Below are 16790 nucleotides of genomic sequence, written 5' to 3' on the forward strand. Positions count from 1 at the left end.
TTTATTGCTGCTGTCAGCAAACACAATCAACATATGTTTGAATAATGTTCCTCTTGAGAACAGTTTTAAAGTAAATTAATGTTCTGCAGTCTTTTAAATCTACGGCCAAATCGTTCCAAACATTCACTCCAACAACAGAAATACAATGCATTTTTGCATCTGTTCTAACACTGGGCTTTTTTAGCACATCTTGCCCTCTCAGCAGAAAGGTACTTTCCCTTTCCTGAAACAGGTTCAGAATGGGGAATTGATTATTCTTTATTTTAAACGTAAATTGTGCCGTTCCAAAGTAAACCACGTCCTTGAATTCCAAGGCTTTTTTTCCGATGAAAAGTGTATTTCTGTGTTCCCTGTATCCAGCTTTATTTATAAGTGGCGTTGCCCTTTTTTGGATCAAACTGAGATAGGCTGATGTATTGATAATACCAATATATCTCTGGCTTTAGTAACAGGAAAGTTTTGCAATTCAATTTCCTTATTTTCCGCATGATAAGGCGCACCGCATTATAAGGCACATAGAATAGACGCTACAGTCGAGGCTGGGGTTACGTTAAGGACCGCCTCTAAATTCATTGATGTTAAGTTTGCGTGCTAGCGCGAGTAGCATCCAGCTGCAGACCCGGAGCACAAGCCCCTCACTTGACACAAGCCCCTCACTTGTCACAAGCCCCTTGCTTGACGGAAGTGACGCAAAAGGTTTTTTTTTCAAGTGAGGGACTTGTCTGCAGCTGGATAGTATTGGCTAGCACTGTTGCCTTCAGTCGAATAGTGATTGTACTGACACTTCTACTTACTGCTCTCTGTTCAACAACCCACTGTTCGAGTTTGTCCTCCAACTGAAGCCATCTCGCTCTGTTCCCTCGGAAACTCTGTTTAGTTTTCCACTTCGGCACCATTGATTGGTTCATGTTAAACTCTCTGGCTGCTGCTCTATTCCCGTGTTCTACTGCGTGACTAATGGCCTTGAGTTTAAACTCTGCGTCGTAAGCGTGTCTCTTAACAGGAGCCATTTTGGGCTCTTTACACAAACACACAAATGGAAATGAAACGGCACGCTTCGCGCAGTCATATGCTCACCGTAGTTGCGAGACCTGTTGTGGCTCAATATTGGTCCAGATATAAGGCGCACCGGATTATCAGGCGCACTGTCGGCTTTTGAGAAATTTGAAGGTTTTTATGTGCGGAAAATACGGTAATCAGTTCAATCATCATTTTAGTTACTTTTTCAAATAAGTAATCTGTTACTTTTAAACGGTAATTCCCTGCAAGAACCACTGAACTGACGGCACCTGTCACTGGACGAGACTTCAGCAAAATATCACCTGTTAAGGAGATACTCTGTCCGTCATCATTTTATTAGCCTGTAGGGTTACAGATTTATTTTTCCACATTAACTCAAACGAACATTTAACCAGTTCTGACGCAGGGTTGGTGAAGAGAGCCAGATCGAAAACGGGCCTGACATTGCCAGAAAAACTTGTGGCTGCTATATGGGCGTGTGTTTTCTTTATCGCATTACTTATTTAGAGGCCATTGTTTGTTCACCTTTCTATTGAGCGGTGCATTGGGAGAAGGACCTGATGGATGTTAAACAGCTGCTGTGGTGTAAGCAGGAGAGCCAGGGCAGTGTAAAGGAACCACAGCAGGCTCATTAGGTTTCCCGCGCACGCCTCAGAATCTTAAGTGAAGTAGATTATACGCACATCTTTCTCAACCATTATGTTGTAACACAATTAAACCTACAATTAGTTTGCAGTCACAAATTTGTCTTTGTTCACATACGTTCTTTAACGCTGAATTTAGAAAGGAGAGAAAGCACATCACACAGTGCAACATCTGTTTCTTTCTGTTCTTGTTCACTGTGTCGATATTGGCAATAGTGGACTTTTAAAGGCCGGTATGATAACGATAGTTCGGAGCAGGAGAAAGCCGATTTGTGCCAATTAATCGGGCGATATCACTCAAAATATGAATATATGTAAATTAATATAACATAGCTAATGGATAAAAATAGATGAATAGATTTTTAATAGCTGTATTTTTTGGTGTTTGTTGACTTTCAGCTCGTGAAGGTTTTATTGCACTCGTCTCCACCTGGGTCACTTCTCTCTGCTGCCGCTGCACACGTGTGTGTGAAGAGCAGCCCCACCCCTTAGTGATCAAAGAGCAGGGAAGAAGCAGCTGTGGAAAAGAGCCGCAGCCATCGGCCACAATCGGAGCCAAGTTCCGCCAGTTCCCATAGTCTCCGACAGGGCAAACATACCAGCCTCGTGAGCCCATCCTGATCTCTGAGCTCGGTTGTATTTTACTCTTAGATCAGTCTGGTAACGTGCGGCGGAGAAAATTTGCAGAAGTTTGCCAAGCGACCGAACCGATCGGCGTTGGTTTAGAGGCGACCTTACGGAGTAAACAACATGGCGGCTTCCATGTATTTTCTCTGGATCCTTCTGCTGAATATGGACCGGGCTCCTGAAATTGGGCCTTTGATCCGTAAATTCACGTTACACAAACGGAAAATATCCTTTACCCACATGATGTTTCCTTTCTGAGCTTTGCCTCCACGCTGTTAGTTCGTCACACGCTTCGTTGATCTGATTGGTTGATTTGGCCCGTATGTTGGTGATAGACAGATGGTTTATCCAATCAGAAACCATTTTTTTCACATCTTCCCAATAAATCTCCAATCAGAGTTCCCAGATGGATCTGCTGAGACAATGAGAATCAATCCATCTGGTGGAGTCGGGTTAAGACCATTGCTCGTCTTGTTAAAGTCACACACAGAAAACAGATGCGGTGGTCACTGACATGGAGCGGGTTAAGTGAATAAACCTAACCACACCTCTCCCTTTTCTTTCCAGAAACAGGACTATGGACCTGAGCCTGCGAGACGCTCTGGGAGGGGGTGGAGGTGGGGTCCCAGCTGGGGCCCCTGCGGAGGCCCTGCTGAAAAGAGACTTTGTGGCCTCGTTGGAGAAAGAGAGCTACGATGACAAGGTGGGGGAGACGGTCTCCAAGAGCGACTACCGACCCTTACTGGATGGAAAAGACACCAAGAGCGGTAAGTGGCCGCCGCAAGCGTTTGGTAGCAGAGATGTGAAGAGGGAGGGATGCTGTCCCTAATGTGATGTTGTTTCCCTTTAGGGGAGATCTCTTCTCTGGAGGAGATTGAAGTTGAGTTGGCTCATAGGCATTTAGAAAAATAGACGTTTTCACATCACTTGGCTTGAATTTCAGTCGTCGGCCTACAGTTTCAAGGTGGTAGACCTTGACCCTGAGTCTGAAACTGACTTTTCACACCTTCCATAAGTGCCAGTCATGTCCCAAAGCACACAAACTTATTTCTGCTTTTGCAACATAGTCACTTTGTTTACTCCGTAAGATTTTCATCTATTTAATTGTGTGTTAAGCTCCTCTCCATCACAGAGTGAGTTAAAACACGATCAAATGACCCACTAATTGTTTCTTTGTATTCTAAAATCTGTGTCTGTGGAGACGCGTAAGTGACTGTACTGGTTGGTCTGTCAGCCCAGATCGTCACTAAGAGTTATGCTGCGTTCACTTGTAATTGGAAATTCTGAACTTCCAGCTTCTGAGTCAGGCTTGTTATAAGGACAGAAGTGTGAAAGGAACATGTGTGTGTGTATTTATTTAAGAGGGGACCGTATAGGGCGTGGACCAGAGGTCGTGAGGTGAATGTGTGTCAATAAAGTTTACAAAAGTCAAAAAAAAAAGTCAACACATGTAGTGACCGTGAACGTGACACAATGAAGAACAGGCTCGCCTGCAGTTATGTTTAACCGCCACAGAGGCCGCTAGAAACAACGTATCTCAATTCTAACGGATTATGACTTTAACATGTGACCACTCCCAGCATGTTCCTGGTCCTGGTCCTGGTCCTGGTCCTGGTCCAGTCCCAGTCCCAGTCTGGTCAGATGCGTACATGAACTGATGAAGCCTCTTGGATTAGAGGTGAAACGTCTTCCTAGACAAATAACCAAGTCCAGTTGCTTTTGACTGAAATTGCTTTGAGGATAACCACGACCTGGACAAATGAGAACATTCACAGGAAACATATAATGTTGTTGTTTTACTGACTTGTGTAGTGTACAGAGACTCTCCAGGTGATGTACACTTTAAATGGAAAAACTGAAGTCTTAAGTAAAGTATCAGGAAGGTCTGGGAGCCTCCTTGGAGTTTGTGTGTCCCCGAAGATTAAGTGTGATTGCCTCGACACTTCTGGCCAACCCCGTCTAGACTTATATGAGCTGACTGTGTCGTTAACTCTCCGGTCTCTTGTTCTGCCTTTTTAGACTCATTATATCTGTCTTTTTATTTTTTTACTTTCTCTTTCATTCTTTTTCTCTCTTTCTCTGTTCCACCCTTCCTCTCTGTCTTTCTCTCTTTCTGTCATTGTGATGCTGTGTCAGCCCGGAGACAGTGCTGTATTAGCATCGTTACTATCACATCAAGCACACACACACACACACACACACACACACACACACACACACACACACACACACACACACACACACACACACACACACACACACACACACATAATTAGCAGCCAGTGGCACAGTCTGGTTCAGTGAGTTAAACCTTAACCTGTCAGTGTTTGACACGCAACAGTCCAGAGCTGTAGGGAGTTTGGCAACAACGTATAAAATAATAATACAAATAGAGAGATATCCTGAGCTTCAGTCCCTAGTGTGGCCAAGATCCCAAACTGTTGGAATGCCTACATTTCCCATGATGCATTCTTGTTGCATTTGTAATTAGACATTCTTTAGAAAGCTCCCTCCAAATCCACAGACAACGTTACACAACCTTTTTTATTAAACGCTGATCCTGATGACGAGTACACTGAAACTGGCTTTTTCTTCGAAAGCGTTTGACTGAATCTCATGGTCGTCTTCATCAGTGGATGGTGATAGGTATTTATGGCGCCCCAACATCAGGAACGCTGCGACAGTTTTGTTTTTAATGCCGGTGTAAAACCAACTCCCTCACAGATGACAGGATGGTTAAGAGTAAAGGCCTAAACAAGCTTTCTCAATGTTACCGAATGGACCTGCATTTGCACCATCTCTATTTTTACAATAAACTGTTGCTCAGTTCAGTGAGTAAACTGTTGTAAATTGGTCTGGTATGACCAGGATTATGGTGGCTAACGTTAGCTAACGTCGGTACAGTTTATGTAGATATTGTAATGTTGCAATATTACTCTACTGAGTCACTTTATTGACCTAATGACTCCTCCATCTGAGCTACTGTTACATGAGTATAGCATTTTAAATGCTAACTTAAGCTGATTTTACATTTTTACCAGGCCCCCACCACTTCCTGGGGGCTGGATTTCCTGGTTGATCCAATCAGCATACAAAGGCTATAGATTGCCCATCCATGTCATTCATAACCTGACTCATCAGATGGTTTCTTTTACTTTCCAGTATTTAGTGATGTTGTGTTTAGTTATTTATGTAAGTTGGCAGATGACCTAGCAATGATATACTACACTCTCTTTCCAAAATCTGTCTGTCATGCAGTAATCATTCAAAACGATTGGATGGAGAGATGTGATCACGTTGTGCCTGAGTATGCGTGAAGATGATTATGATTAATTCAATTCAATTCAATCTAATTTATCAAATCAATCAAATCAAATCAAATCAAACCAAATCATAACCAAAGTTATCTCAGGACACTTTACAGAGTAGGTAAAGACCACACTCTATGACTTATTTATGATTTACATAGACCCAACAATTCCCCCATAGAGTACGGTGGCAACGAAAACCTTCCCTTTAACAGACAGGAACGTCAGACAGACCCAGCTCTGAGGAGGACGGACATCTGTCTGCACCGGTTGGGGCGGAAGAAAAGGAGAGAGAAAGAGAGAAGAGTCGGACAGATGGACAGAGAGAGACAAAGACAGACAGAGAGACACACTTCCAGAGATGCAAGCAACCACAAAAGCAACAGTAACTATAATAATATCTATAGCATTGTGAACACGACCCACATGCCATGGCAGCCAATACAGCAGAACAGCAGAAACAAGCACAACCAAGGTGATAGAACACGAAAATGATAACAGATAAGGTGTCAAACATAATCAATGTCACATTAATATGACATTTATAGATCTGTTTATCTCCCACGGCTCTCGATATCGTCATATCGCCTCACACAGCGAATTAAAGTTGGATGTATTATGTTTATTTACGTTACCATTTCCAGATTCCTCATGCTAATGTGACGTATGAAGGTTACGGATGGGAAACAGACAGCGACGTAGATCCAGAGATAGCTGAGATGTTGATTGGTTTGATGTGTGTGACGTTAAACACAGATGACACATCAAACACTATTGAATGCATGTTTCTTTTTAATCCTTTATGATAAACCATCGAGCTGTATCATCTCTTATAGTCTCTGAAATGCCAATGCACAGCTGGTATGATACTGATGAGCAGAAACAGGCCCATGTCCTGCAGCAGGGAGTGTTGCTATCTAAAGCGCTGGTGGATATATAGGCCTGTCAAATGGGCGTCTGAGCAGACGAAGGAAAAGCAGTTTGGGGGAGTGGGAACGTGTCTGTGGCCTCTGACAGTAAAGTAACAATAATGTGTTACAGTGCCGGTGAAAAATGTAATCTATTAATATAAAATATTTGTGACATAATAAGTTGCCAGACTGACATATTGGCATATCCAGTCGGATGGTCGGGCTGCATGTCAGAGTGAATCCAATCAATGAGATCTATTGTGTGAGACAGGCGCGTATCTCTCCGTCTCTCTGTCTCCCTGAGCGATATCTCTGCTTTTCTTTAGTTTCTCCTCACTTTTGTGTTTGCTAGTGCTCATCCCTCCCATCTCTTTTTCTCGCACCTTGTTTATCTTTGTCTCTTTGTTACACTTCTTTGTTTCATTTCATTTTTGTTAATAATGTGGAAGCCGTGAAAGTGAAAGTCATTGGAGGCCTCGGTTGGGACGAAGCGCTGTAATAAACCTGACTTCTGTGTTGTGACGTGAACGGGAAACCAGAAGCTCATCTGTCCTCAATGTCAGTGAGGGCAAACTTCTTAGTTCTGCCTCGTTTTTATACCTCCGCACCACCCGCACCCCCGGCTGGAGGCTTTATGTTTTCAGGGTCGTCTGTCCGCCTCGTCTGTCCAATTCTCTTGAACGCACCATGATGTAGTTATGCCTTTATTGGCATTGTGTAGAACTCAGGGTACTTTGTTATGATTTTTTATATTTTAACTATAATTGGCCTTGGATTTCAGATTCTCCCGGGCTGAATGAATCCAGAGTGTAACTTAGTTAACCGCGTGCTAATGTAGCAGCACAATAAAGGTAAAGTTATGCTGCAGTATGCTGCGTGATTCTATCAAGCTGGGAAGGAGCTGCATTTGCTGAGGCATGAGAGAGGGGGGGAGAGAGACAGAGAGAACAGAGAGAGAGAGAGGCTCTGCAGTAGTATAGGTTTGTGTGTATCTGAGGCATTGTTGAGTGCATGGGTCTGCATTCGTACCTCGCTCTGCGTGTGTGTGTGTGTGTGTTTGTTACAGTACAAGGAACTGCAGTCACATGTGCAGTACTGCAGTACAGTAGAGCATCAATACCAGCAGCTACACACAGACACACACATGCATTCCTGGTGAGGTCATAACACACACACACACACACACACACACACACACACACACACACACACACACACACACACACACACACACACACACACACACCTTAGCTGACACTGCCAATAACTAGGACGTTTGTGAGTGTGCTGAGTTCAGCAGATGTGTTGAAGTGAATATGATGTAACTGAAGCTTTTACAGCACTTCTGGCGTCCAACGCTGACAAACAGACAGACAGAGAGACAGACAGACAGAAATTAAATCATGTTCAATTATGTTTATTACAACTTGTCATAAACTTGTAATTTTGGCTCTCACTCACTGGACTAATTGCTGAGGTGTGGGATAATTAGCCTGGAAACCAGACTGATCTGACGAGCTCTTGTGTCGTTTGCTCTGTTTGGTACATCAGGCCCCTCTCCCACCTCAATCACAACCGTCTCATGTGAGGCGAGTTTTAAGACAATGACTGACAGAGGATTGTTATCAGTAATGTCTGACTAGATGTTGGAGACGTTTCTGTACTCCTGCCATGCTTTGGGGTGTAGCCACTGATGCAGGTCAACACAGTCACTTTAGCTAATAGCATTAGCCCACCTCTGCTCTGTCTGTAGCAAGTGTTTCCACTCTTGGAACAGCATTTTTCTGGATGAAAACGTGCTTCAGTAGAATGTCTTCTCCTCTTTGTCTGGCAGTAGTGTCCCGGGTCAAATATGCATCCAAAGGGAACGTTAGTCTGTGAAATAAGCCTTTGAATGTTCTCATGTGTCCAGGTCATCGTTATCCTCAAAGCAATTTCAGTCAAAAGCATCTGGACTTGGTTATCTGTCTAGGAAGACGATTGGATGAGGGGTGAAACGTCTTCCTAGACAAATAACCGAGTCGAGTTGCTTTTGACTGAAATTGCTTTGAGGATTAGTCTGTGAATATTCGTGAAGTGGAGCTTCATATATCGTTGGCACATTTCGGAAATGCAGGAGGGAGGGTTCTAGTGGAATTTTGGGGTGTAGTTATATAATCATTACAGCACGGTTTCTGCTTTTCTTCTTCCCCAACCGGTGCAGACAGATGGCCGTCCTCCACAGAGCTGGGTCTGTCTGACGTTCCTGTCTGTTATAGGGAAGGTTTTGGTTGCCACCGTACTCTACAGAGGAATTGTTGGGTCTATGTAAATCATAAATAAGTCATAGAGTGTGGTCTTTACCTAGTCTGTAAAGTGTCCTGAGATAACTTTTGTTTTGATTTGGCACTATAAATAAAATTGAATTGAATTGAATTGAAACGAGCATAAATTTGCATTTTCTGTCACGTGGGGTGACGGAAAATACACGGAGGATTGGACCCAAATGCAGACGAGGAACTCAGTATTAACAAATTTAATAAAACTTATTTACAATAAAGGTGCACTAAACACAAAGGAAAAACATGAAGAGAACTGATACAAACTGACACGAGGAATGGACACAAGAGGACAGGTGGGCAGGGAGACATCTTGGTATGTCGAGGGTATGATCCGGCACCGAATGAGGCTAAGGACTGGCCTAATATACTGAGAGGCAGGTGATCAATGCTAACAAGGATACCCTGCCAGGAAAACAAACTCAAAACCAGAGAAACAGAAAGAGGAGCACATACAGGAAAACACAGACAGAGGGAGACAAAAACAGAGACTAAAAAGGAGAGGGAGACTGTCCTGATCCAATCACAACATTTTCGTTTTCAAAAACATGCAATCTTGCTGTAGGAAAGAGGGAAAGCAGTTCCCCCAGAGGAACCACCAGTTCCACAGTCTATTAGCTGCAGTAATAGGATTTGCATCATGTATTCAATGGCCCTGGGATTGCACCATTATTACAGAGCATCTGGAGTGTTACCAGGACCACAGCAACAGCTGCAGCCACAGAACCATTTACCTTTTCCTCTGCCTCCCTCTGTTCCTGTTTCCCCTCCATTCACTCACGCTCTGATGTCATACATGCCTCTAACTTTTTCTATTAGATCGTTATTTTGTTCTGTGTCATTCCCTTTATTCTCTAGTAAAGGAGCCTCACTCTCTGTGTCTCCCACCATCCTTCATCTAAACGATAATAAACCTGATTTATCTTCCATCTTCCTCTGCACCCCCTGCTTTGTCTCTCCACACCTCCCCTCATCCTTTACCCTCTCCCATAGATATAAACATGCCGTTCATGCATCCGGGCTTGTGAGACGCTGATGTTCTCTCAGACTGTATGGAAAGACTCATAGAAAAACCCTTTTTGCTGCTCTTGGATATTCTAACGAAAGAAATACCAAAACTAAGAAGAAGAAGAATTCCTTTTATTCATCCCGCAATGGGGAATTCAATTTTTTCACTCTGTTATTATTATTATACAGGTTACACACACACAGGCACAAACAGGACCTATATGCATGCAATTAATGGAGAGATGTCAGAGCGAGCACCCCAAGCAGTTGGGGGTTCGGTGCCTTGCTCAAAAGCACCTCGGCAGTGCCCAGGAGATGAACAGGCGATCCTCCGGCTCCCAGCTGAGTCACCTATAGACTGAGCTACTGCCGCCCTAAGCAACATGGAATAACATTTCACAGATGAGAAGTTGTTTTTCAATGTTTTTCTGCTACAAAAGTGTTGAATTTGATATGAGAAGAAGAATTTAGGCCATCGCTAGCTTGTGTTGGGTTGATGTTTGTCACTGACAACAGACTCGGGGCTGAACTACAGTACCTCTAACGTCCACTTGAGGCGTTCGCCAAGAGTCAATCCCCATAGACCCCCATGTTAAAATGCCCAACTCTACATATATTCTCATATTTAATGGAAACCCCATCCCTCACCTCTGTCCCTCACTCTTAAGTGCATCTCTCTCCGGAGATAGTGACAGCTGTGACTGAGGATGGGATGCTGATGTTTGACATTCACCTCCCTTGTCCTTGACTGGGAGAGAAAGATTTAGCAACATACAAACACACCAATATTTGCTGCATGAAACTGGAAACAGTTCCAGATTAACATGTGAGTAGATACTAAAAGAAGAGCGAGAATTATTCTGCAAACCCAGATTCATCCGTCCCGACAATCGGCATAGAAATCCGGTCTGGACAGTGATCAGTACCGATGTCCGGCCCAGATTATCTGTGAATGTGAGCGGTTCACAGTTCCAGGCTTAAACCTCCTGAACTGTTCGCCCTGATAGTTTCAAACATGTTTGATATTTAGGAGTTATATCTGGATGATTACGATTATGATTACATCCGTATTTTCACAATAACCAATGAGAGAGAGAGTCCCAGAGCAGCTGATGTTGCAAAGCAACGGTAAACATTTTATCCCTTGTGGCTAATGGCTAGCATACTACTGTTGACAGATATTAAAACTGATCTCTTTCTGAAGGACAAATAAACCCATGACAGCATCTCTCCAATCATCCTTTCATCCAGGTCGTTTAGTGTTTTGCTTTTTTTTGTCTGTAATAACTGTTTAACGCAGCCGTAAATTGTCCCCCCTCATCAGTCTCCATGTTGTTTACAATATGTTCAAATCTTGTAGTGTGAGCATGTTTGAGATTCGAGAGATGAAAACCTGTGAAGATTATTCTTATGTGTGTGATGTAACCTGGTTTCTAAATCAGTAGGCTGAGCACGGCTTCAACTTTAATGTCATCTTCATCTCATCTCATCTTCAACCACTTAAAGATGGTCGGGTCGCGGGGGCAGCAGCTCCAGCAGGGGACCACAAACTTCCCTTTCCCGGGCCACATTAACCAGCTAACTGGGGGATCCTGAGGCGTTCCCAGGCCAGTGTGGAGATCTAATCTCTCCACCTGGTCCTGGGTCTTCCCCGAGGCCTCCTCCCAGCTGGACATGCCTGGAACACCTCCCTAGTGAGGCGCCCAGGGTTCATCCTTACCAGATGATCCTGAACCACCTCAACTGGCTCCTTTCAACGCAAAGGAGCAGCGGCTCTACTCCGAGTTCCTCACGGATGGCTGAACTTCTCCCCCTCTCTCTAAGGGAGACTCCAGCCACCCTCCTGAGGAAACACATTTCTTTAATTTCTTAATTTCAACTTTAATGTTACAGTATCAAAATCAAAGATTGACAGTAGGAGAAAACTGTAACCTGCCTCTTATTTTCAGCAGTCCTATCACATTGACTAGCTAAATGACTGCTCAAATACATCTAAAGTAAAATCCAAATATCTGCGTCTTTCATGGGGGATTATCCGTTTTTACTGTTGCCTGGTGAAAATGTCAGTAACAGACAGAAAAACAATAAGAATGATGGAATTAATTAGGAAAGATTGCAGAGTTTAAAACACATAGAAGACTGATATGAGCACAACATTTAAAGTAAGTCGAAGAAGTCTTTCATTTTGACCTTATTGTCCATCTGTAACTGACCCGTGAGATGTTTATCTAAATATAGTGACAGCAGGTTTGCCTCAAGGCTGACTGCCAGCATCTACAGTAGAAAGCTGTTACTGTGAGTCCCAAACCACTTCAGAGACACGGCACGGTTAAAAGTAAGCAGAACGACAGGCATCAACTCTGTAAAACATTTCTGGGGAGGACCACCAGACAACCACGAGGCCATGCTCGGTGCAACAGCGTGGCTCAACGATGTGTATTTCTAATTTGCTTTTCAACAATATGTTCCTCAGTCAATAGCAAGTCGGGGCTATTCTTCGATGTCATTCACATCCTCGCCGATGTGCCGTCCCGTCAGGTTTTCCCTCCTGCTGAGTGTTTGTGTGATAAGCTCACGACGAGGACAACATTCAACGGATTCATCACCTTAAAGTAATTCAATTCAATTCAATTAATTAATTCATCTTCATCCACTTGTCCCTGTCGGGGTCGTGGGGGGCTGGAGCTGATCCCAGCTGACATCGGGCGTGAGGAGGGGTACACCCTGGACAGGACACCAGTCTATCACAGGGCACATAGAGACAAACAGAGTCGGACAAACATTCACACCTACGGGCAATTTAGAGTCATCAATGAACCTAACACGAGCATGTCTTTGGACTGTGGGAGGAAACCGGAGAACCCGGAGAAAACCAACGCAGACACCGGGAGAACATGCAAACTCCACACAGAAGGGCCCAAGCCGGGATTCGAACCAAGAACGCTCCAAAAACGCTCTTGTTGTGAGGCGACAGTGCTGACCACCACCATTCAATTCAATTTTATTTATATCTCTTTAGGAGTAGGTAAAGACCACACTCTACTACTTATTTATGATTCATATAGACCAAACAGTTCCCCCGTAGAGTACGGTAGCGTTGAAAACCTTCCCTATAACAGGCAGGAACGTGGGACAGACCCAGCTCTGTGGAGGACGGACATCTGTCTGCACCGGTTGGGGAGGAAGAAAAGGAGAGAGAGAGAGAGAGAGAGAAGACGGACAGATGGACAGAGAGAGACAAAGACAGACACAAAGACAGAGACAGACACACTTCCAGTAACTATAATAATATCTATGTAATGTGAATATGAAAGTAGTGGTTAATGACTCAGACGGCCACTTTTAAACATGAGAAAATACGTTACAACAGACACTATGTTGTGCATAGAAAAGACATCTACACTGGAATGGGTTTTAAGAAAGACAAAATTCTCTCACCACATGTTTTAGTGTCAAATGTGCCGTTATGGGCTGAGTTGAAAATAGCATCCATTCTAAAATGTTCCCCATGCACTCACAGTGAGTGAGCCCTGACATGCCTGGTTTCTGTGAAAACAACCTTTTAAGGTGCACTTGACTTTTCTAATTTCACCCTCACTAAAGCACAGACACCCATACTTCTTTTTTATTTTATTTCCATTCAATACCAATTTAAGATGAATCGACAAGGTGAGCTAAAGCAAAAAGGTTAAACTTTGCATCTCACATAACACCGCGGTGTAATATGTACCGAGCAATGACATGAAAGTTCGACCAGTCCGTGTCACGCACAGCGGCGAGCCCATCAAACTGTATTTCTTCAAACTGCACAGTAAAAGCTATTTCTGCGGTGGTTCCCCCGCTCGAATATTTTGACTCGTTTCTCCTGGCAGTGTGTTTGAGAGAGCTCCCGGTGCAGTGATGCAGAGCTGTCATAAAAATAATGTAAGGTGTTTGACCTTGAGGCTGGACTGGCTGCTGTCCTCAGAGGACTGTCTGAGTTCTTACTGCCTGCACAGACTGTGTGTGTGTGTGTGTGTGTGTGTGTGTGTGTGTGTGTGTGTGTGTGTGTGTGTGTGTGTGTGTGTGTGTGTGTGTGTGTGTGTGTGTGTGTGTGTGTGTGTGTGTGTGTGTGTGTGTGTGTGTGTGTGTGTGTGTGTGTGTGTGTGTGTGTGTGTGTGTGTTTCAGCTGTGCCTAAACTCACAGTTACTGCTGTGAAATACTTGAAAATGATTCACCATATCCACCATTACACTGATATTATATATGTTTTAATTATGTATATTTGACTAAAAGTTTATTGTTTACTGTTTATTGTTTTTTTTATACTTTCTGTATTTATTTAGCTAAGAGTTTACTGGTTATCAAAACCCGCGGCCGCTACCTCAAGGACTTTCAGGCTATTTACACGGGGCGACTGCTCTAACCACTGTGATACCGGCACATTATTGTTCTTTTAACTGGTTTGCAGTAAACATGATGCCGAGGACGCTAAGGGACTTTTTGAGTTATTATTATTATTACGGCTTAGATTTATATAGTGTATTCCTCAGTGCTCAAGGCGCTTTACAGAGTTCAGGTTGCATTCATACACACAGACATACATGGTGGTGGTAAACTACGTAGTAGTCAAAGCTGCCCTGGGCACTGACGGAAGCGTGGCAGCCAATCAGCGCCTACGGCACCTCCGACCACCTCCTCATATATACGGCAGTCATACACATTCACACGAGGCGAGGTGGGTGAAGTGTCTTGCCCAAGGACACAACGACCATGACACAAGTAGGGCAGGACGGGGATTGAACCGCCGACCCTTCGGACATTGGCCGACTCGCTCTACCAACTGAGCCACAGTTAGTTGAAAGAGAGAATCTGTAGAAAACTGCACTTTAAAATGGAACTATAGTCTTTTTTTTACAGTGCTTTACAGCCTTTTGTGTTCAGTTCAGTTGAAAAAATTTTTTTTTGTTGAAAATCATTTTCTTTCAGGTTTTCAAAGTTTATTAAACCAAATTTGCGTTTTAGCAGAGTACACTTTAACATCTGTTTATTTATCGCAATATTCAACATTGTTATCACATATTGCATGATTTCCTCATCTCATGCAGCCCAAATGTAAACTACTGACTACAAGTGTTTAAAGAACAGTCAGGATGTGTGTGTGTCTGCAGTGGTTAGTCAAACATGATACGTCTCTGTGCAAATTCACTTGTGAGGAGTTTTAGTCGTAGGCCTCATCGTCGAACTTTCCCACTGGTGTTTCAGGACCATGGACAGAACCACACTTTATCACATGGTAATGCAGCAGCAGCAGCAGTGTAACGTATGGGCCTCATGTATGCATGTTTTATTATTTTTTCTCTTATATTTGTCCTTGCATAAAGCAATTAGAGGAAAATAAGAAAACCCTACATGTAATTAACAAACACATGGAGAGCCGGTCTATGTTGATGAATTGTATTTTATCTTAAATTTGGACATAGCATTAAGAAATGCTCTGATAAACCACATCGGATGAGCATCTGACATGTCACGTTAAACTCAGAGCAGAGAAAGAAAAGCAAGAAAAAGGAACGGAGATCACTACTAAGAATAAGAAATACCCAAAAGCAGCAAAATAAAATAAATGTTTCCTTCTGCAGAGATACCAACTTTACTTACAAATGAATGACACCAAATAAAAACATTTATCCAATACATGCCTTTACATTTTCTCTGTATTTCTGCTTAAAGACCACAGCTGGACCAGTTTTAGATGTTGTTTTTTTATTTATTTTTTATTGTTTTTATGTGTCAGGATTGATTTCCTTTTGTTGCATCATCAGTGAAACAACATTATAAACAGTACTTAGCTTAATTTGATCACATAATGGCCCCTGATCAAAAAATATTTGTATTGTTTAGTTGATAACCTCCTTTTATTGTTATAATAAATGCAAGTGTTAAATCTGTGCTGCTCAGTGGGATAAAATGATCCAGTGAATAGTAACTATATATATATAAAGCATGTATATCTATGCTTTTGATTTCTTTTATTATGCAGCAGCACTTGTCTCCCCTCCTCCTGCTGCCTTTAACAGTAATATCAAACATGTATTTATATAACATTCATCAGTAGTGTGTGTGTGTTATGTGTGCCTCAGTGGGTGGCATCGATCTTTTAAGACGCGTCCACCGGCAGCAACCGTGTCGAGGGAACCGCAGATGCTGTCCTCCTCTATCTGCGTAACCATGGTGATAGTCAGTGACGTGTCGTGCCTGCTTGCCTAACTGTCATAAGATGTAAACAACACACACACACACACACGCTAACAGGCTGGAGAAACTGTTTTTTGGAAGTGGGACCTGTTTGATGGTTAAACAGCTGACAGAGCAGAGTGACAGTCGGCCTCACTATGCAGAGTACTGTAAAACAAATGTGTTTGTCATAGTCGGTCGTTCATCCTCGGCCGGGTTTCACCGTCACACCTGGGGGCTGCTGCACGAAACCTGGATAAGGGATATTCAGGTTATCTGTGTGTGTGTGTGTGTGTGTGTGTGTGTGTGTGTGTGTGTGTGTGTGTGTGTGTGTGTGTGTGTGTGTGTGTGTAACTTTAGTTATTTTATAGATTGAGATTATTAATACAAAATATTATCAACAAATGAAATACCATATATTGTTACAGATTAAGCTACACAGTGATATTTACATAAATATATTCATAAATATACTATTCTGAAGTGGCCCATTCCTCATAATGACACTCTTCTTCTTCTTCTTCTTCTTCTTCTTCTTCTTCTTCTTCTTCTTCTTCTTCTTCTTCTTCTTCTTCCTCTTTCTCTTCCTCTTCCTCTTCCTCTTCCTCTTCCTCTTCCTCTTCCTCATCTTCTTCTTCCTCTTCTTCTTCTACTCTATGTACTTAAAGTACATTTTGATACTTATACTGTACTTTTACTAAGTTACATTTTGACTGCAGGACTTTTACTTTTACTTA

General features: G+C 42.9%; 1 protein-coding gene across 1 annotated transcript in view; it reads left to right on the top strand.

Annotated features, from left to right (window-relative positions):
* Positions 1-2868: 2868 nt before the first annotated feature.
* Positions 2869-16790, top strand: part of LOC310958136 (uncharacterized protein) — a gene marked incomplete at its 5' end in the record, with an annotated part of 75089 nt that continues 61167 nt past the window's right edge. The window contains one exon of the mRNA XM_083928963.1: positions 2869-3058. Coding sequence (XP_083785089.1) covers positions 2869-3058 — 190 coding nt within the window. The remainder of the gene's footprint in view (positions 3059-16790) is intronic.

This window comes from Echiichthys vipera, assembly GCF_963691815.1.
Source record: "Echiichthys vipera genome assembly, chromosome: 15".
Lineage (NCBI taxonomy): Eukaryota > Metazoa > Chordata > Actinopteri > Perciformes > Trachinidae > Echiichthys > Echiichthys vipera.